This window comes from Nansenia antarctica (genome assembly GCF_963989245.1).
Source record: "Nansenia antarctica genome assembly, chromosome: 6".
NCBI lineage: Eukaryota > Metazoa > Chordata > Actinopteri > Argentiniformes > Microstomatidae > Nansenia > Nansenia antarctica.
In genome coordinates this window covers 24,000,440-24,023,587 of record NC_137676.1, presented here as the reverse complement: position 1 = coordinate 24,023,587, position 23,148 = coordinate 24,000,440, and the positions used below count along the sequence as shown (strand labels likewise).

The 23,148-nt window shown below is 45.4% G+C and overlaps 1 protein-coding gene across 1 annotated transcript in view; it reads right to left on the bottom strand.

The window, feature by feature from the left end:
* smpdl3a (sphingomyelin phosphodiesterase acid like 3A) overlaps nt 1-23,148 on the bottom strand; it is a gene marked incomplete at both ends in the record, with an annotated part of 48,486 nt that overhangs the window by 5,762 nt on the left and 19,576 nt on the right. Inside the window, 4 exon segments of the mRNA XM_080534311.1 lie at nt 1,249-1,345; nt 2,783-2,897; nt 2,899-2,916; nt 11,400-11,613. Coding sequence (XP_080390437.1) covers nt 1,249-1,345; nt 2,783-2,897; nt 2,899-2,916; nt 11,400-11,613 — 444 coding nt within the window.

The window sequence follows — 23,148 nt, the reverse complement described above, 5'->3', positions numbered from 1 at the left end:
TACGTGGACGTTTGCAATTTGCAAATGCACGGATTGTAAGACAACCTATCCTCTTATTATTTCACCACTGTCCAAGTTGGGACATTACAGTATCTCTAAAATCTATAGCTAATCTATTCTCTGATTTCAATGGAAAACCTATTGTTTACATGAACAATTGTCAGTGATATGTAGCTAGACTAACATCTAGCTAAGGCAGGCCTAGCCAAAGTAACCAGCGCTAGCTGTCTAGTAAACAAATGTGTGTGTGTGATATGTGCGTCATACATAGTCGTCTTGTGTCCTTGTCTTTGGCTTGGGAGGACTTCGGATTTCAAGACACAAAAGTCTGAGTCTATGTCATGGTATTTGATGTCCTGTACATGACCACAGATGGCGTAGTTGTAGGCATCTAGTGATTTATATGTTCTCAATTTCTCACAGGTGTACACGCTAGGCTTCTCCACCAAATAGGTATATATATATCTGGCCAATGAATATTGGGCCACTTGCTAATGTCATCTACCAGCTCAGTAATAGCACACGGATCTGGGAGTCGCGTTAGTTTGACAGTTAGTTTGTTGAAGTAGCATTCCTCATCTTTTGTGGATAATGTCCTTGCATAACGAGACAAGTCAGTGCCATCTTCCGTTGCCAAAATGCGCGTGCATACTTGCATACGTCATCATTGTTTACAAACACTAAAAGGGTCTATATCTACGCATCATGACAATGCACAAAAGAAAACTGCAAGTTTGCAGAACACACTAATACAGTAATAAACTAATACAGTAATACAGTAATACAGTAATACAGAAACACTAGCAGTGTGCCAGATCAGCGTGCTTAAACCTACTGTACTTCTGGTCTGTGCCAGTCCCAGCCTCAGCCCTACACCCAGCCCTCCAGCCCTACACCCAGACCTCCAGCCCTCCAGCCCCAGCCCTACACCCAGACCTCCAGCCCTCCATCCCCAGCCCTACACCCAGACCTCCAGCCCTACAGCCCCAGCCCTACACCCAGACCTCCAGCCCTGCACCCAGACCTCCAGCCCTGCACCCAGACCTCCAGCCCTCCAGGCCTACACCCAGACCTCCACCACTATACCCCCAGCCCTCCAGCCCTATACCCCCTGCCCTATACCCCCAGCCCTCCAGCCCTATACCCCCAGCCCTATACCCCCAGCCCTCCAGCCCTATACCCCCCAGCCCTCCAGCCCTATACCCCCAGCCTTCCAGACCTCCAGCCCTCCAGGCCCAGCCAGATCACCTTCTCTGAGGGTGAGGAGGGCCTCTGGCTCCAGCCACGGTGCCCACAGCTTTGCAGCCGCCTGGTAGATGGCGTTGGTGGAGGTGGGGAACTGATCCTGAAAGGAACCCATAACGGTGTGAAAATGGGTCTACAGAACCCAAAAGGGGGTCTACACTTCCTTTCAGAACCCTATTTTTGAAGAATGATTGATTGATTGATTGAAAACCTTTATTGTCCCCAATGGGGAAATTTTGTTGTCAAACAGCTCAGTTAGGGCAGAAAACATTCAATACAGAAAACAGAAAACATTCAATAAAATACATAAAACAGTGCAGGCTCAATAAGTAAAAAGTTCCAAAAGTTCCAGCTCCAGGTCTCCCCCACCCTGCAGGGCCTGGTTGTAGAGTCGGAGTGCAGCTGGAACAAAGGACTGTCCAAATCTTTTTGTACTTTGACGGGGGAGAACAAATCTGTGGCTGAACTTGCTCCTCATCCCCGCCAGCTCGCAGTACATCGGGTGGGAGGGATTGGCCAGCATGGCCGCCAGTTTTTTCCCCATCCTCTGTTCTGCCACCACCTCTAGGCTGTCCAGCCCGGTCCCCACCACAGAGCTGGCCTTCTTCACCAGTTTGTTTAGCTTCGCAGCATCCCTGGCACAGATGTTTCCACCCCAGCAGGCCACGGCGAAGAACAGAACGCTGGCAACCACCGACTGATAAAACATTTGCAGCAGCTTGTTGCAGACACCGAAAGACCTCAGCCTTCTCAGGAAAAACAGTCTGCTCTGCCCTTTCCTGAGAAGAGCCTCGGTGTTGTCAATCCAGTCCAGTTTGTTATTAATTTGTACTCCCAGGTACCTGTAGGAGTCCACCCTCTCGACTTCCACCCCCTTGATGGTGATGGGGGCTGGGGTCCTTCTCTTCCTCCTAAAATCCACCACCAACTCCTTTGTTTTGCTGGTGTTAAGCAAAAGGTAGTTGGTGTCGCACCACTGCACAAAGCTCTCCACCAGGGCCCTGTACTCCTCATCCCTGTCGTCTGTGATGTAACCGACGATAGAGGAGTCATCCGAAAACTTCTGCAGGTGGCACTGGTCGGAGCTAAACTGGAAGTCGGAGGTATAGAGGGTGAAGAGAAAGGGTGACAGAACAGTTCCCTGGGGGGCACCGGTGTTGCACACCACCACCTCAAACTGACAGCCCTGCAGTCTCACATACTGACGCCTGTCTGTGAGGTAGTTGTGGATCCAAGCCGTCAGGGAGTCCTCCACACACATCACTGCTAGTTTGTCAGCCAGCAGTGATGGCTTGATAGTGTTAAATGCACTGGAGAAGTCGAAGAACGTGGTCCTCACCATGCTCTGTGGCCTCTCCAGGTGTGTGTAGGCCCTGTGCAGCATGTAAATGATGGCATCCTCCACCCCCATGCTCTCCTGGTATGCAAACTGCCGGGGGTCCAGGAAGTCCTTCACCTGGGGCTTAAGGTGTTGCAGGTGTTGAATGTCTGTACTCAGTGTGACAGGTGAGTGCAGGTGTGGGGGCAGGTACGTCACCTGTGGCCAGTAGTCATGGTTCCCGAAGGCGGGGTAGACGGTTGTGTCAGGGAAGGTCTCTCTGATGGTCTGAGTCATGTTCCTGAGGACCTGGATCACCACGTCAGTGGACACTGACGTGGGGAGGGCTGTCTCTACAGAGAGGAACAGGACTGTTACATAGTTATAACAACACTGTCTCTACAGAGAGGAACAGGACTGTTATTACATAGTTATAACAACACTGGTACATGAGAGGGAGAGAGAGGAGGGGTAGAGAGAGAGAAAGAGGAGGGGGTAGAGAGAGAGAGAAGAGGGTGAGAAAGAGAGAGAGAGATGGGGGGGGGGGCTAATATATTATTCCACTTGTTAAATGGTAAAATGGTAAATGGACTGATGACTTATACAGCACCTTACTCCAAAGCGCTTTACAATGGCCTCTCATTCACCCATTCATGCAAGGCGCCGGCCCGCTCATTGGGAGCAATTTGGGGTTCAGTGTCTTGTCCAAGGACACCTCGACATGGTGGGGGTTCAATCCGCCGATCTGCCGACCTTGAGATCATTAGACACCGGCTCTACCTCCTGCGCCACAGCCGCCCCACTTCCTACAGAGACATTATACAATACAGTGGCGTCCTGGGACGGGTGCTGAGGGACTGCGCCGACCAGCTGGCCGGGGTTTTCACCAACATCTTCAACCAGTCCCTGTCCCAGGCCACCATCCCACCCTGCCTGAAAACCTCAACTATCATTCCAGTCCCGAAGAAAAGCACGGTGAGCTGCCTAAACGACTACCGCCCGGTGGCACTCACACCAATCATCATGAAGTGCTTCGAGAAACTAGTCCGGGCCCACATAGTCACACGCCTCCCGCCCAACCTGGATCCATACCAGTTCGCCTACAGAGCCCACAGGTCCACAGAGGACGCCATCGCGACGACTCTCCACGCCACTCTATCCCACCTGGAGAGGGGAAACAGCTACGCGAGACTGCTCTTTGTGGACTTCAGCTCTGCCTTCAACACCATCCTTCCAGACAGGCTAGTGACCAAACTACTAGACCTGGGACTATCACACTCTATATGTGCATGGATCAAGGACTTCCTGTCCGACCGCCCCCAGAGGGTCCGGGTGGGCTCCCACACCTCCACAGCCCTCAGACTCAGCACTGGGTCCCCCCAGGGCTGCGTGCTAAGCCCCATCCTCTACAACCTCTACACCTACGACTTCACCCCCGTCCACCCCAGCAACTCCATCGTAAAGTTTGCAGACGACACCACCGTGGTGGGCTGCATCTCGGGGGGGGACGAGGCGGCGTACAGGGATGAGGTAGAGCAGCTGAGCAAGCTGTGCAAGGTTAACAACCTGCTGCTGAACCAGTCAAAGACCCAGGAAATCATCGTGGACTTCAGGAGGAAAAAATCTGAGGTCCAGTCCCTGCTCATCGACGGAGAGAGCGTGGAGAGAGTCTCAACCCTCCGATTCCTGGGGGTGCACATACAGGATGACCTGTCCTGGAAGAACAACACAGCAGCCACCATCAAGAAGGCACAACAGCGGCTCTACTTCCTGAGAGTCCTCAGGAAGGAACACATCAAGCAGGAGATAATGGTGGCCTTCTACCGCGGCGCAGTGGAGAGCATCCTCACCTACTGCATCTGCAACTGGTTCTCCAGCTGCACAACCGCAGAGAGAAATGCGCTACAGAGAGTCGTGAGAACAGCCCAGAAGATCACCGGCGCCCCCCTCCCCTCTCTGGAAGAGCTGTACAACACACGCTGCCTCAGCAAGGCCTCCAAGATCTCCAGAGACCCAACCCACCCTGGGTACGAACACTTTGCCCGGCTGCCCTCGAAAAGGCGGTACAGGACCATGGCCGCAAGGACAAACAGACTGAAGCTCAGCTTCTACCCCAGGGCCATCCAGGCCCTGAACACAGCAAAGACCTAGGTTCTGGGCCCTGGACAGGCTGGACGGATTGATGGCAGCTGCTGGATTGTAAAAATCAGGTGTAGTGCTGAGGCACAAATGTGTACATTTCAAGCCTGCAAACTGCGACACTTTAAATGAATGTGCAATAACACTATGTGCAATATGACAACCCTAGTCGTTTTATCTGTACAGTATAGTATAGTGGATAGTGTACATAGCCTTTATTTATGTAAACTAGCTCCTTTCCCTTCTTGTTTTTTTCGGGTTTTTTTCTTCTCTTTCCTAGCACCAGGGGAGCCACCCCTCCCAAATTTCGTTGTTTGGTACCTGTACTATAGCAATGACAATAAAGACCATTCATTCATTCATTCATACACTTCCTACAGAGACATTATACAGCCCCACTTCCTACAGAGACATTATACACAACCAGAGGCAGAATTAATTAAATAAAACACAGCTCTGCCCTCCGGTATGAAGCCACTAATCCTGCACCTTATTCTGTTCACGTTAATCCAAGTGAGGTTGCAGCAGGGCCTTCCTGTCAAGCACCATAATCAAGCTTATCACGCATTATACATGCCATTAAAGCTCCGGCTGGATTACCTACAGATTAAACAATATGAAGTACAGTTGCAGGTCAGGCTGTGATCAGGGGAGACTGTGATCAGGGGAGGCTGGCGGAGGTCAGGTCAGGCTGTGATCAGGGGAGGCTGGCGGAGGTAGACATCGGAGGACAGGGGCTCATTGTAATGCATGGGACGGACGGAATGAGGAACGATACCAAACACCTGAGTGATGTCTACCTTTTACTGTTCACTCTTACAACCTGTTTTACTGTAGTCTGACAGCCTGTTTTACTGTAGTCTGACAAAGTGTTTTACTGTACACTCTGACAGCCTGTTTTACTGTACACTCTGACAACCTGTTTTACTGTACACTCTGACAACCTGTTTTACTGTTCACTCTGACAGCCTGTTTTACTGTTCACTCTGACAGCCTGTTTAACTGTAGTCTGACAGCCTGTTTTACTGTAGTCTGACAGCCTGTTTTACTGTAGTCTGACAAACTGTTTTACTGTAGTCTGACAAACTGTTTTACTGTACACTCTGACAACCTGTTTTACTGAACACTCTGACAACCTGTTTTACTGTAGTCTGACAGCCTGTTTTACTGCACACTCTGACAGCCTGTTTTACTGTAATCTGACAAACGGTTTTACTGTACACTCTGACAGCCTGTTTTATTGTTCACTCTGACAGCCTGTTTTACTGTATACTTTGACAACCTGTTTTACTGTACACTCTGACAACCTGTTTTACTGTACACTCTGACAACCTGTTTTACTGTAGTCTGACAACCTGTTTTACTGTTCACTCTGTATGATGGGCATACGCCATACGCCAACAACAACGCAGATGGAGATGCAGTAGAAATGTGGGCCGAAAACTGCCATCTTAATCTGATCCACGACGTAAAACAACCAAAGTCCTTCAACAGGATCGCCGGATTAAGTAAACATCTGGTCTTGGAGCCACTGCCAAGGACCCAACACTGTCCCATCAGTATCACAGTTAATGCTGCTATAACCCCAGGCACAGTTCCATTCCGAAGAAGATTCAACTTTGGAAAAGCGAACTGGCCTGGCTTCCAAGAAGATCTTGAAAGGAAGATTGCCCATCTCCCAGCAGACCCCAGGAATTATGACAAATTCACAAAGATTGTCCACGAAGCAGTCCGCAAGAACATCCCAAGAGGCTGCCGCACTCAATACATCCCGGGCCTTGACACTACAAGTACCGAACTGTATGAGCGATACCAAGAGCTCTATGAATATGACCCCTTTGCTGAAACTACCATCGAAGTAGGTGAGAGACTCATGGCCTCCATCTCAGAACGCCGCCAGCTGAAGTGGAAAAACCTGCTGGAACTGATATGGCAAAGAACAGCAAAAAGGCATGGAGCCTCATCCGAAAAATCAGCAATGACCCATCAACCCCAACTCAGCAACAGTGTACGACCACTACCAACCAAGTTGGGCACCAGCTGCTGCTCAATGGGAAATCCACCACTAAACAGCCAAGACCAAAGGTAGATCGAGTAAAGAACTCCCAAACCATGGGACTGACTAAGCCGTTCTCCCCCGAAGAGCTCAATACCAGCATCAACACCCTTAAAACTGGTACATTTTGGACCTCTGATGAGGAAATGGATCCTCGAGCTGATGAATAAGTGCATGCTGACAAAATACATCCCAAAGATCTGGAGGAAAACCAGGATTATTGCCCTTCTCAAACCAGGCAAAGATCCAACACACGCAAAGAGCTTCCACCCAAGCTCTCTGCTATGCCACCTATACAAGCTGTTTGAACGCATGATTCTCAACAGACTCGCCCCTGTTGCTGAACCAGCCATCATCCCTCAACAAGCCGGATTCTGACCTGGCAAATCTACAACAAGCCAACTCCTGAACCTCACTCAACATATTCATAGCTTTCAGTCACGTGGTTTCTTCCCTAGCAACCACCAACCTGACGGGCAAAAAGTATCATAGCAACATCGCTCAACATGGCGATTTACCGGCTGCCTACTATTTAGACCACCTCACCCATGAAGAACTATCAAGATACACGACGGTGATAGGAGTGGAGGATCGACTCCATTCAAAAACGTTTGGATTCCATGTCTTCTCCTCTATCCGGACACGTTGGAATTATTTTCCTAACCCCCGGAGAATCAAAGTTATTAACCCGCAAAAGGTGCGTCCTTGACCGGCTTTCTCCGTGAATAACACCGGTTATGGAGGTGGTACAAATACAAGACTATTATTGCTAAATTCACCATCCGTATACGGTCATTTTGAGCCCTTAACCACCTCGCTGACACCCCGAGAAGATATACTTTTAATATGAAACTCGATCAACCGGGAGTTCTACCACTGCTGGACGAAACTCCCAACTCCCGCTGTTAGCGGGCAAGGGAATATTTATATCCGGGAATTCGCTCCTTGCTGTGTCCACGGTGATAGGAGTGGAGGATCGACTCCATTCAAAAACTTTTGGATTCCATGTCTTCTCCTCTATCCGGACACGTTGGAATTATTTTCCTAACCCCCGGAGAATCAAAGTTATTAACCCGCAAAAGGTGCGTCCTTGACCGGCTTTCTCCGTGAATAACACCGGTTATGGAGGTGGTACAAACACAAGACTATTATTGCTAAATTCACCATCAGTATACGGTCATTTTGAGCCCTTAACCACCTCGCTGTCACCCCGAGAAGATATACTTTTAATACGAAACTCGATCAACCGGGCGTTCGGGAGTTCTACCGCTGCTGGACGGAACTCCCGCTGACAGCGGGTCGAGGGGATATTTCTACCCGGGAATTCGCTCCTTGCTGTGTCCACGGTGATAGGAGTGGAGGATCGACTCCATTCAAAAACTTTTCGATTCCCTGGCTTCTCCTCTTTCCGGACACGTTGGAATTATTTTCCTAACCCACGGGAAATCAAAGTTATTAACCCGCAAAAAGTGGGTTTTGCCCGTGGGTTTTGCCCGCAAAAAGTGCCTTTTGCCCGTCAGGTGGGCGTTTCCACTATGCTGTGACGTCACATGAAAGCTATGAATAGAGGACGGATTTCAGAAAGGACTGGTAACAGTAGGTGTCTTTGTTGGTCTGCCGCATATGACACTGTGAACCACCGCCTCCTCCTAAAAAAGATCTTAAGAGTTGATGAAAGACCTGGCACTCACAGACCTCATTGGAACCCTGCTGAAAGACAGGCGCTTCTTTGTTGTCCTGAATAACAAGCAGAGTCACTGGCAACAACAACGGAATGGCCTACCTCAAGGTAGTGTGCTGGCCCCACTACTATATATACTATATAACATCTACACCAACGACCAGCCAATGGACCAGAACACTGAGCGTTTCATCTATGCCGACGATCTATGTGTAACATCCCAAGAGAACTCGTTCGAAGCAATAGAAGCAAACCTCACCACAGCCCTAGATGAGCTACTCCTCTACTACGAGTGCAACCAGCTACATGCCAACCCTGCCAAGACCCAAGTCTGTTCCTTCCAGCTCAGGAACCGTAAAGCCGACCGACAACTCAACATCAAATGGTCTGGAACACCACTTGGACACTGTACCCACCCTGTCTACCTTGGCGTAACCCTGGATCGTACTCTCTCCTTTAAGGAGCACACCAACACCACAAAATCCAAAGTCGGCTCCCGAAACAACATCCTACGGAAACTGACCAACTCCAAATGGGGAGCCACAGCACACACATTACGATCCACTGCTCTGGCCCTGTGCTATTCCTCTGCGGAATATGCATGTCCTGTCTGGGAGAGGTCAACATATGCCAAGAATTCCCCGCTATTCACGTCCACGCCCTCGTCACATCCCGTATTGATTATTGCAACTCCATCCTCTCTGGTCTTCCTCACAAATCTCTGCGTAAGCAAAACTCAGCCGCCCGTATCATAACCAGAACCCCTTCCATAGATCATATCACTCTGTATCATAACCAGATCCCCTTCCATAGATCATAATATCACTCCGGTTCTTCAACAACTCCATTGGCTTCCCGTTAAATACCGCATTGACTTAAAAATTCTGCTCCTCACTTTCATGGCCCTTCACAATCTTGCACCACCATATATCTCTGAACTCCTTCACACCTACACTCCCTCTCACACTCTCCGATCCTCCGCTGCCTTTCAACTCACTATACCTTCTGCCCGCCTGACCACTATGGGGTCAAGAGCCTTCAGTCACTCTGCCCCCCGTCTCTGGAACTCTCTTCCACAAGATATCCGCAACACTGACTCTCTCCCCACCTTCAAATCCTGCCTGAAAACCCACCTTTTTAAACTGGCATATTTTTAATTGATGGTTGTTTTTCTTTTGTTTTGTCTTATTTTGTTTGTTTGAATCACTGTTTTAACCTGTTTGAATCTGTTGCTTGTTTTTAAATTATGCTCTGTAATATGTTCTTGAGTGCTCTGAAAGGCGGCTATAAATAAAATGCATTATTATTATTATTATTATTATTAAGAAACTTGACTCTGCATTGAACAACACCTGCCGCCTGATCACTGGCTGCCTGAAACCCACCAACACAAGCAACCAGCCATGTCCCTAACAACATCTCTTTCTCAGCCAGGTCCAGTCCCTAACAACATCTCGGGAAGAAACAAGAATCCAACTCTGGATGGAAAAGCTTGAGAATGACCCTCCTCCAACTGCCATGGGAACACCCCCCACTGAAGCCCCTCCCCCTGGCCCAAAAGCACCATAGGCTCAGTGAAAAACACTCAACCGCCTCAGAAGGAGAACAGGACGATCCAGGGCTGCTCTGGTTAGATGGGGCTACAAGACTGGCCCAACCACCTGTGAGTGTGGAGGAGCAGACCATACGGTGGAGCACTGCCTTGTCTGCCCTCTACTACCCAACCCCTACAGCTCAAAAAACCTTGCAGTGTTCAACCAAAACACAAAGGACTGTGTAAAGAAATGGGAAACTGTCATATAACCACCACGCTTCAGAGAAACGAAAAGAAGAAGAACTGTACACTCTTCCTCAGTGTTCCTCTACCAGGAAGAGACTGCTGCTTGTTGACACTCCCACCCTGTGACCACAGTTACTTTTCCAATCGTGTGTTAGAAGGAAACAGACACAGAATGAGCTTCCCACAGCTGTCAGAACTGCAGTCACTTCCCATCTTCCGTCGGAGACTAAAGACCCATCTCTTCAGGCTACACGTTAACTGCTCCTCCTGAGACTACGATCTACTATGAATGAATGAATGAATGAATGAATGAATGAATGGTCTTTATTGTCATTGCTATAGTACAGGTACCAAACAACGAAATTTGGGAGGGGTGGCTCCCCTGGTGCTAGGAAAGAAAAAAATAAAATAAAATACTACCCCCCAGCACTGTGTCACCTGAGACACCTGCGTCCCCCTGTACTGTGTCTCCTAAGATTTCTACTTCCCTTCTTGTACTGTTTCTCCAGTGTCTATAAATCGTTTTTTTAAAAGATTATTTCTTTCTTCTTCTATCACTGAGACTGCCAATGGCCCCTAACCTGAGTTAGATTACTCTTCCTGCTACGACTGGTGAATTAAACTTGCTTAGTCAAATGTAAGTCGCTTTGGAATAAGGCGTCTGCTAAATGCCAAACATGTAAATGTGACAGAATTATGTTGATTCAACACCACATGCTCATTGTCCTGATATGAAGCCACTGGACTGGACCACGCAGTTCATACTGCCCCTCTCTTTGGGATTAATAAAGTTAGTTCAATTTAATTGAATGATATTGAAACGAAGCCCTGAATTAAACACACACACACACACACACACACACACAGACAGACAGACAGACAAACAGACAGACACACCGACACACACACACACACACACACACACACTGTCCATGAATTGAACTGAATGATATTGCCCCTGTCTTTGGGATCAATAAAGTTGTACTGAATTGAATTCAAAGCCGGAACAAAATCAAAACAAACAATCTGTCCATGACTGTCCAATTGAATGACATTGAAGTGAAATCCTGAATGAAACACACGCGCACACACACACACACACACACGCACGCACACACACACACACACACACACACACACACACACACACACACACACACACACACACACACACACACACCCTGTCCATATCATGAAGGAGGGCTGGGGGGAGATCTGGGCCATGTGCTGGAAGGCAGAGAGGATCAGCTGGTAGGGGGCGTCACACAGGAAGTCCCCGTAGGGCCCGGGGGCCGCGGCCGGGACGCCCTTAGAGGAGAAGCACACCTGGGTCAGGTCCTCCGTCAGGTGGTAGGTGGGGTCCAGGTGCAGGTCTGAGATGTGCCAAAACCGCCCTGGAACATCACACACAGGCTGGCATGGGCATACATACATATACATACATAGGCTACATACATATACAAACATAGGCTACATACATAGGCATAAATAAATATACATATACATACATAGGCATACATACATATACATACATAGGCATACATACATATACATACATAGGCATACATACATATACATACATAGGCTACATACATATACATACATATACATACATAGGCATACATATACATAGGCATACATACATATACATACATAGGCATACATACATATACATAGGCTACATACATATACATACATAGGCTACATACATACAGTACATATACATACATAGGCATACATACATATATGTATGTGTCGCTGCGATATTGGTCCTGAATGCTGGATCGCAGATCGCACCAGAAAAACAACAGGCAGCGATCTGGGGCTCGTGATCCGGCGTGTCACTCACGTGATGACAACAGTAGTAGTCAGTGGTCACATGCATGAGAGTTTCCTAGTAGCTACCTGTGTGTAATGAGTCTGACAATGTCATGATGCCAGCTGGTGAAATCATAAACCATTTGCTTACGTAATTTTCCGGTTGTTTACATATGACTAAACTACAGATGGTAAGCTTTCAAATGATGCGTCATACATTGAAATTGGAAAACAATTCAAGACGACACAAGTATTTGAATTTCTATAGCTCAAGAATGGTGACTGCTAAAAACGCTGCTAACAGCTAGCGGCTAACGTTTCGTTCTAAAACGAAAGTATGTTTACAAGCCAGGTATCACTTACCGGTAGCCTCCGGCAACAGTGAATCCAACGTACAGATTATAAGTATTTAGTGATCGTTAAACTGTTGTATATTATATCGAGTGGGTACTTTAAAACTTCAAGTTGCCTGTTATGAAAAAAACGAAAACCAGATATTGTTGACACCCCCTTCGATTCTGCGACTGGTTGATTTGCCATTTGTAAGAGAAGATAAATAGAATAAAAACCTGAAGGCACTAAAACTAGAAATCAGACAGTACTGAGTACTAGGCTACTGCATAGTACTGTTTTTGTTGCTTGAATAAAGGCTGGCAGTCTTTAATAGCCAACTGTTGTTGTGGACTATATACTGGGGAAGTATTTGTTATTATTCAGGATTAAAACAATAAATACAAATATCGGATTGATATGGGTATCGCAGATACCTGAAGCCCAGGTATCGGTATCGGTAGTGAAAAAATGGGATCGGGACATCCCTAATACATAGGCATACACATGGGCGTCACCACCATATATTTGGGGGGGGACGTGTCCCCCCCACCTTTGAAACAAGGTCGTTTGGACCCCCCCACATTTGCCATCAAAAATATGTTGCATGACTGGTCAGCGTTATTTTCATTGCTTCACAATCAAATCCGTTCCACTTTATGAGTAGGGGATTGCCCATATCCAGAAATCCACTCCGCGTTTTACTTCTGTTTTTAACACGGCAGCAGCAGCAGCAGCATCGGACACGCACGCAGATTCAAAACATTCAGACTGAGGCAAGACGATATTTAGATCATCCACCAAGATGGATATAAGGATTTTTTTTTTCTAAGAAGAGAAAAGTAAGTCAAAGTCATCCAAGTTTTCCCGTGAGTGGCCAAACAGCAACATTGCGTTCTCCCAAGGTCAAACACAGCCAGCTTTTCTGATAAGAATGTTAGCACCTTATGAGACATTCTCTGTATTAGCAATAGAATTAGCATAGCCTACTAGCAACCAAATACGAGCTAGATCAGCTATATGGCACTAGCAGTTTTGTTAGGCATTACTAGTGCGGTTAGACATGTTTAAATGCAGAACAGACACAGGCGAAATGTCATCAAAAGCACAGAATGGCGACAAACACCTCACAGTGCTTACCTGTCCTGTCATTATTGCATCTCCTGCCCGTGTTCATTGCCCTGAGCATTTGCACTATTTAATTTGGCCATTGCACCCACCCAAAGAATCAATTTTGCATCTGATTGCTTGAGCTAGGGTTAAAAAAGAAGAAGAAAACACCTGTTCCATTTATTTTTCTATTTCTAAAATGCTTGTGATTGTATTTTTTGTATTGATGATTGTATTTCTATGTCAAATGTTCTATTAGAGAAAAACAATATGAACAAGTGCTCAATGCTCAAAGGCGCTTGAACATGTGGCTGTTTGCCACATCCACCAAGAGCATCTTGACAAACTTGACTTAAAGGAGATTTGCCAGTCATTTGTGTCTGCAAATGACAAAAGAGGTCACACTTTTGGAGCCTTTGTATGATGTCTTATGTTCTAATTGTAGAAATCCTGCTGTATGCATAGTACAGATAATAGAGGAGAAATATGATTATAGGAGGAGATATGGAACATTTAATGAAAGGACAAAAAATGGGAATCTTTGAAATTTTGGGGAAAGAATGGAGTAAAAGCAAGTCTTTAACAGGTTGTATTGAGTTACCTCATTCTTTTCTAATTCACTCTTTGATTCTTTTTGAATCTTCATATTTAATAAAGTACCTAAAAAGTGCCAAGTGTCAGTGTCAGGCCTCTGTGAGTTAAACCAAAACATAATAGTAGTCAGTAATTGCAGACCATGCCATGCTCCAAGGAAAAACAAAGAAAGAGGGAGATTATTTTGGGTGTAAAACGCACCAGAATGCAGGAAATTGAATCTACTATTTAAAAAATTTCGGGGGGAGGACCCCCAGACCCCCCGAAAAATAAGTGTCCCCCCCACATTCAAAAAGCTGCTGACGCCCATGGGCATACATACATATACATACATAGGCTACATACATATACATACATAGTGTGAGAGAAAATTATTATATGTAATAAGCTACAATTAAGAATCAAACATTATCTTGGGTTGAATGTCTGCAGCAGACTGTAGAAGATGATTTCCTGTTGTCACACAATAGAACCAGTTTCTCTACTTTAAGCTTGACATTGGCTAAGACAACAAGACACATTTAAATGATTACAAAGACCTGATTGCCCTCTTTTCTCCCTGAGTGGACGAGGCCATCTGGAGCAGTTTTGGGTTTTTGTGTTGCCCAGACCCGGTGCTCTGGGACCAGACTGAACCAGTTGTGGCTATTGTGTTCCGTTTTCACCTTTGTCTCCCTGGGAGAAAGTGGGGGCCGATTCCCTAGCCTTCATCAAAATCATCTTCATCCATGTACAGACTCACGCCCCTTGCTCGTGATTGGTCTGGACCTCACCCGAGGGCGGACCCCTTACCTGTGGAAATCTGATTGTATAAATACTGACATATAATGAATGATCGTCACTTTTGGGAGGAACCTTTGAAACGTTCAGATGCGTCTGACGGACCTGTAAACTTCCTCCTTCTGCAGAAGAATATTAAATATCTTTTCTTATACATCTTGAAACTAAACAGGCTGCCATTATTGAATAATTTACTCTAACAAGTTGGCGACGAGGAAACAAAGGGAGCGGCTGCGTAGGTATCCTGTTTTGTCCGTTTTCAGCCATTTTCAGCTGACGAGCTGTTTTTGAGACGGAGCTCTCCCGTTTCACCTAGCAAGTGACGCGGTCAAGAGATCCCCTCTATTTTTGGGATTGGCTGAGAGCGGATGATCAGGGCCTTGGCAAACACACGAACAAGGGTAAGCCTGTCGATTTTCATTTGTATTAGAACGGTATTTAATCGGAGAAAGATACCCGATTGGAGAGGTCTTTGTTTCCGGGTGCACTTTGTGATGCAAGGCTTGTGGCGTTTTTAGACGATTTACATGTTATCGTGGCTATAATTGCACCTGGCAAAATCATAGGACTGCTCTTTTTGTGTATATGATTAGTGGAACTGAAAAGAGGTTTAGTTATATATATATATATATACGTGTATCTTTCGACGTTGCTGTTATCTGGTTACAGAAAAAGTATTAACCAGAGGGAGTGGCTGCTGACCTGATTGCAGAGAGGGACTAATCAGGGGGAGTTGCTGTTCACCTGGTTACAGAGAGGGCCTAACCAGGGAGAGATTGGGTTTATTTACACAGAGGTTTAGTGGAACTGAAAAGAGGTTTTAGTTCTGTGTAAAAGTGGGGAGGTGGGAACACATTTTCAGTACTTATCCATAAAATTCATTGAGCCAACCAGGTGTTCTGAATTTTCCATGTATGAATATAGAGTTTCATTGAGCTAACCAAAGTTCTGAACTCCAGTTTTAATTAGTTAATCAGTGTTAATACTTTTAAAAGGCAGTGCTGATCTTACAAGATTGCTACCTACCAGCCACCCCTCCCCTGGAGCCCAGAGTCTAATGAATGAATGAATGAATGATCTCCACAGACTACGTTTTGTGAATTGTATTTGTTAAAGTAATTGTTTTCTTATTTGTGATAAGACATTACAGCTGTTTTCCGTTTTTAGTCATTCCTTGTGTGTTTTTTTAAGCTATTTTAACTAATAGTGCTATTTGTATCTATAATTGTCGCTTGAATATAACTTGATTTGAGTTTAAAATGGGTACAGAATCAAGTCGTTCAGAGAGAGTGAAACCACTTTTTGGCCCTGCTAAGATAATGGTCGATAAATGGGGTTTATCTGCTGTTAAACATATTGGGTTGTGGTCTAAGTATTCATCTTTTCCTGCTACATGTGGGACACTGAGCGTTAGCATGTTAAATGGGATTAGAATAGAATTGGAGACTTTTGAGAAAACATCTGTAGGAAAGAAAGCAAATAATGAGATAAATTGGGATTGTTTTAGAAAGTGGGAACGCATGGCAGAGGACAAACACAAGAACTCAGAAGAGGGTTTACTTTTGAAATTGCTACAGAAAGTAAAAGAGCAGGAAGATAGAGTATTACCTCCAACCAATAGCATGGATTTAGATCCTCTGCCCCTGTACCCTGACCCTCAAAATCTCTCAACACAGCTAGGATCCCCACTCCGTCCAGCTCCCCCGAAATATACACCCCCTTTACCTGTGATCCCATTACCTGTTGAGCAGCCTGCACGGCCTAACACTAGACAGGAAGCTAGGCAAAGAGAGCAGAATAGTGCAGACAATTTTTCGATGCCAATGATCCGATGTGCAAATCCTAGAGGTCCCACAAGAGAAGATGATCCAACCTGGGAAGCTCATATTGAAGTTTATCGGCCGTGGCGTTCAGATGAGGTGAGAGACATGTGCAAGACGCTTACCGACCCCTCTCTCGATTCTGAGACTTTTGCTAATGAGATGGTAGACTTAGTGGGCATGTACAGACCTTCTGCAGCTGAGATAGGTACCATTATACGGGCTAAGTTAGGGATGAAATGGTTGACAGTACGGGGACATTTCGACACTAACTTGATGGTGGACGACCGAGATTATGACCCACAGTTCCAACAATTACTAAAGCGCATCAAAGACAAGTGGCCAAAGATAATTGATTGGAGCAAAGTCCAGATGTGTACTCAGAAAGGAGAGGAACTGTTCGAGGACTATTATGTCAGTTTAGAGAAATGTTTTATATTACACAGTGGTGTAGCTCGGGATGATAATAACTACTCCACACTACTGAAACCTGCACTGGTAAACGGACTGGTAAACGGACTTTGAGTGAGCAAGTGAGACTGACCTGCATTGGGTGGGAGACGGGGACCCTAGAAAATTTGATAGCTCACTGTAAACATGCAGAAAGATTACACCTTACTATAGCGGGGGAGGCTCATAAAGTGTCTACACAGGATCAGGTGCGTCTACAAGCTGCACAAATTAGATTTTATGAAGGACAAGAGAAACGTTCTAGAGAACAGCATGGCCAGCCACAAACAAATTTCAGACAGTGGGGTGATAAGGGTTTTGCATGTTATAATTGTGGGGGCAACCATTCCTACAAATTCTGCCCGACACCACAACAGCAAATTTTAGGAAATAGTCTATAATTGTTGTTTCTCCATGTACAGCTCCAAGTTTTTGTATATCTTTGATGGTTTAAGAATGTTCTTGTTTCCCGACACTTTTAGGAAAATTGTTGAGTTTTGAATTTTCTTGTTGTGAAAAGAGACCCTAGCGGGTTTTGAGTTTCTGTTTTCTATTTTAAAAACATTTTTTTTTGCATTAGGCAAGGTTTTATATTTTCTAACCCAAGTCATGGGGAGCTGCTTTCTTGCGCAGAAAGACCCTGAGAGTTATTTATATTCTCAAAAAGGTAGGTTTATGTGTGAAACTCTGGGAGAACTGATCACTCTCCACTTTGAGTTTTTTGCATAAACCTGTCCAAAATTATATAGATCTGTTTGGTATTCATGCATTGTTCAGACCATGATGTATTGAAAAAAGAACCATGTGGCCTGTCGTATCAGAGGCTCATAAAATACTATATTTTTGATTGCTAACTCCCACTAACTCATTAACAATTAACCCTGGTTTTTCTTGTTTTTGAATGATTTTTCAGTAAGTATATTTTGACATCATAAAACATGACACATTTGTTTATGATTTTCAAATCACACGAAAATGTTCTACCGTTTCCTATTTTAATATTAAGATGTTGGTTTGATTAGACATCAAATTCTGTTGCAGTTTTTTTTATTTGTTAACTGTCTCCTCAGACAGACCAGTGGTGGCCCTGTATTATTGCAGATACACTTGATTTTTGCCACGGCAAGAATGTGATATATATTTCAGAGTGGAAGCCGTTTTACCAGAATCCAGAGACGGCGTGCTACGCAATATCAAGCCAGATGATTGAGGGATGAACCAGGGCCACCAGAGAGGGAAACGACGACCAGGGTTACCAGACCCACCAGAGAACACCGAGGAGATGACGATAAGGGTGGCCAGGCCCGCCAGAGAGGGTGCCAGGCCCGACAGAGGAGGAACCAGAGCCACCAGGGTGCCAGGCCCGACAGAGGAGGAACCAGAGCCACCAGGGTGCCAGGCCCGACAGAGGAGGAACCAGAGCCACCAGGGTGCCAGGCCCGACAGAGAAGGACGCAGCCATATTGACCAGTTATAATGGTCACAGTTATGTTTTAATAGTCATCCTAGTTTTGAACAGCAAGCGATATAAATAAATGATCATTTTCACATTATGACTTTATATTCTCCAGCAATCATATATCATTTATAAATAAAGAGTAGCTTAAAATGGTTTCTTTCTGGACCTCATGAAGACGCTTGTGTAGCTCTCAGCGAGGACGTCATCACTTTGTGTTTCGACCTTTCAGACGCGAGGTCAGGATCGGCTACACAACAGCAGGGAAGTGAGAGGAGGAATCTAACCTTTCAGACGCGAGGTCAGGATGGGCTACACAACAGGGAAGTGAGAGGAGGAATCTAACCTTTCAGACGCGAGGTCAGGATCGGCTGCTACACAACAGGGAAGTGAGAGGAGGAATCTAACTGTCGATTAGACAAGTTAAACTGAAAAGTAAACGCAGCCCCTTGACCATATATGCCAGGCCCGACAGAGAACCACCAAACGACCATCGACGACAGTGTTCCAGTTTCAACAGCCCGGACCACCGAGCCTTCAAATCAGAGCATGGCCGTTTCAAGGAGGAAAGACACATAGTATCATGAGAGATTTTGCTTCGAGGATGAATTACTCTGATTGTTGGATCTGTCAACAGATACCTGTGAGTCCAGCCAGGGTCCAAAGTGTGGACACCTGTACTAGTGAAGATGCTGGTGAATGCCTGCATCATGTTTTTCGATGGTGCTAAAGACCACTCCCCAGACCATGTCCAACATGGAAGGAGACAGACGACTGCCTGAACCTCAATGACACTGACAGACAACGACCGATTAGGAAGAGATTGAAGATGCAAGAATCAAGAAGGCGTCGGTCGTTTGGATTTATTTTTTTGTCTTGTGTATGATGTACTGTGCTTAATTTTAAGCTTGGTTGTTAATTTTAGGATTTTTGGGTTGTGATGAAATTTTTATTATTCTTTCTCCAAAAATGTTTTGAACCATATTTTTCAAATTGTTCTTGTTTTAAGAGTTTACATCTTAAAAAAGTGTGGAATGTGAGAGAAAATTATTATATGTAATAAGCTACATTTAAGAATCAAACATCATCTTGGGTTGAATGTCTGCAGCAGACTGTAGAAGATGAGTTCCTGTTGTCACACAATAGAACCAGTTTCTCTACTTTAAGCTTGACATTGGCTAAGACAACAAGACACATTTAAATGATTACAAAGACCTGATTGCCCTCTTTTCTCCCTGAGTGGACGAGGCCATCTGGAGCAGTTTTGGGTTTTTGTGTTGCCCAGACCCTGTGCTCTGGGACCAGACTGAACCAGTTGTGGCTATTGTGTTCCGTTTTTACCTTTGTCTCCCTGGGAGAAAGTGGGGGCCGATTCCCCCCTAGCCTTCATCAAAATCATCTTCATCCATGTACAGACTCACGCCCCTTGCTCGTGATTGGTCTGGACCTCACCCGAGGGCGGACCCCTTACCTGTGGAAATCTGATTGTATAAATACTGACATATAATGAATGATCGTCACTTTTGGGAGGAACCTTTGAAACGTTCAGATGCGTCTGACAGACCTGTAAACTTCCTCCTTCTGCAGAAGAATATTAAATATCTTTTCTTATACATCTTGAAACGAAACAGGCTGCCATTATTGAATAATTTACTCTAACAATAGGCATACATACATATACATACATACATAGGCATACATACATATTAGGGATGCTCCGATCTGGATTTTTGGGGCCGATACCGATAACCATTTTTTTAAAAATACATAACTTTTTTTTTTAAATACATAACTGTAGGCCTACTGACTGGATAATAGCCTACATATTTTTAGCTTTTTAGACAAAAGTCTTGATCCATTAGGCACCAAGCAAACGCAGACCCAAGTCAGTCGATATGGCTGTATAAAAGACATCATAAACGTGGCCTTCATGGTTTACATACGCAGGGGTGCAAACTGGCGATGGTCCAAAAAGGTGACACTTTTTTCTGGTCCGTAGATGGTTAGCTCTATCATTAACAGTCTAACAATGATGCGCGTAAGTAGCGATGGCCCTGACCGTAACACCCGCATAATTAATGTAAGCAACCTGTTCCTAAATTAATTATGCATGTTCCTGCAGGTTTCAACAAGTTACATTTAAGACCTTTATAAGAACACTTTTAATAGATTTTAAGACCTATTGAGCAAGTATTGGTATTCATTGATTATTTTCATTAGCAATGCTGGGTGATCTGTTCTGTTGGTAGAACAATGATAATGTAAGTTAGTTTATAAATTCTTGATTCATTTCCATTGCTTCTCAACACAATACTAGATATAATAGCATAAATAACAGAATAAACTCACACACTTACTTACACTGCATAGCCTACATACTGAGATATGGCACACACACACACACACCTCTCACAGGAGGGCCACACACACACACACACACACACACACACGAACAGGTACACACACACGCCATATTTACTAAAACACACACACCGTTGCTACCACTACAAGTTTGAAGAAATTCTAACTTCACATGCCTACAGTCGAATCGCCTCCTACGGCGATTATCGTCTCGTGGCCTCTTGTCTTATGTGGCAACATATCAGGGTTTTGGGCGCAGCTTAACCAATGGCACACGAGCAATAAGTGTGCAAGTTTTGATGTTGTCTCTCATCCGCACGCGTCGTATTCCCGCGCAGTGGGTCTGGCAACAATAATACATTTTCCGGTCTGACTTTTTAAATAAAAATAAAATAGATTCTACGCAAGTCTAAAGCACACAGAAGCCATTAAAAAGGTTTATTTTGAAAGTCTCGCCCTGTGTCTGATCCTGATGTTATAGAAGCAGCGTAGCAGCATGGTAGAAGCGAGGAAAAGGGGGACGCGAGACAGTCTAGGGCTGCGTTCGTAAATTCGCTCTGAGAGCGCCGGAGGGCACACTGGGCTCAACGTCATAAAGGGACCAAGTAATTTGATTGGACAAGAGGCATTCCATGACTGCTGGTCAGATTTCCTGAGCGAATTTACGAACGCAGCCTAGAACTACACCACTCGCCGACTCGCTTTTTTTCATAACACGAAACTTGAAGTTGTAAAGTACCCACTCAATATAATAAACAACAGTTTAACGATCACTAAATACTTTATGGATTGGATTCACCATTCTCGTTTGCCATAGACTACTGTTTGGTAAGGCTTTTGTAAATACTTTTGTTTTGGGACCTGTTTGTGTTTGGGGCTGTATGATCATGTGTAGTTATGTGTTTCTAGCATGTCGATGTTCTATCAGGTAAATTAGCTAGAACTAACCTCCATACCCTGGTTCAGAAGAAGAAATCAGTCCTTTGTCACTTCCCAGTGCGCACCAGACGTCTGTGGACGTGTAGTTTATTTGTACTTAATAATGGGCCTATATGTTTGCTATGAAGAAATGTCTCCTGACTGTGGGGTTAGGGCAAGGTATTTATGACCTCCTGGCCTCTCCCCCTTGACCTGATAGGACCACTGGCTGTGACTGCATTTTGACTTTGTTTATAAGTAAGGGTGTGGGCTCTGAGAGGGTCTCTTCTCTCCCACCTCTTGACCAAGCAGCTCTCTCTCTCTCTCTCTCTACCAGGCCGCTCCTCTCTGGCCCTCTCTCTCTCTCTCTCTCTCTCTACCAGGCCGCTCCTCTCTGGCCCTCTCTCGCTCTTCTCTCCCACCTCTTGACCAAGCAGCTCTCTCTCTCTCTCTCTACCAGGCCGCTCCTCTCTGGCCCTCTCTCTCTCTCTCTCTACCAGGCCGCTCCTCTCTGGCCCTCTCTCTCTCTTCTCTCCCACCTCTTGACCAAGCAGCTCTCAATCTCTCTCTCTCTCTCTCTCTCTCTCTCTCTACCAGGCCGCTCCTCTCTGGCCCTCTCTCTCTCTCTCTCTCTCTCTCTCTCTACCAGGCCGCTCCTCTCTGGCCCTCTCTCTCTCTCTGTGCCTGACCAAGCAGCTCCTCTCTGTCCCCCTCCCCCTCTCTCTCCTCTCTCTCTCTCTCTCTGCCAGACCAGCGTCCAGCTTTGATGTCTGTATACTTTTGTATTTTGAATAAATGGTCTTAACCTGCTCAATAACTATTCTTCATTTTAGTAGCCAACAGGTTAGAAATATACAACAAGATGGCGAGCCTGAATCCCGGAGGTCTATAAAGGGGAATCTACGGTTGAAAACTGAAGCTGAAACCACGGCTCTGAAGACAGCTCTGTTTAACACTACGACCGCCGCGGATCGCGACCTTATTCAATCGCGATGAGGTGTGATTCAGCACTATGATAGTTTAACATAGAGAAGAGTGTACTGACGCACAAAGATCGCTGGAGGGCGATGTCACACAAGGCCGTCTGCCAGGCTCCGACGCCTTTTCCCAGAATGCATTTCGCACCGGCAAGCAGAAGGCGATTTGAATCCTCCATTTTTTTTCAAAAAAAAAAAATGCTGTAATTTTGCCTTTACAAGTGTTACCATGTCATTTTATGAAGTTTTAATATGTTTTCAGGTGAGAAAGTACCAATATATATTCCCAAAATGTGTCCAGTTTATCAAAATAAC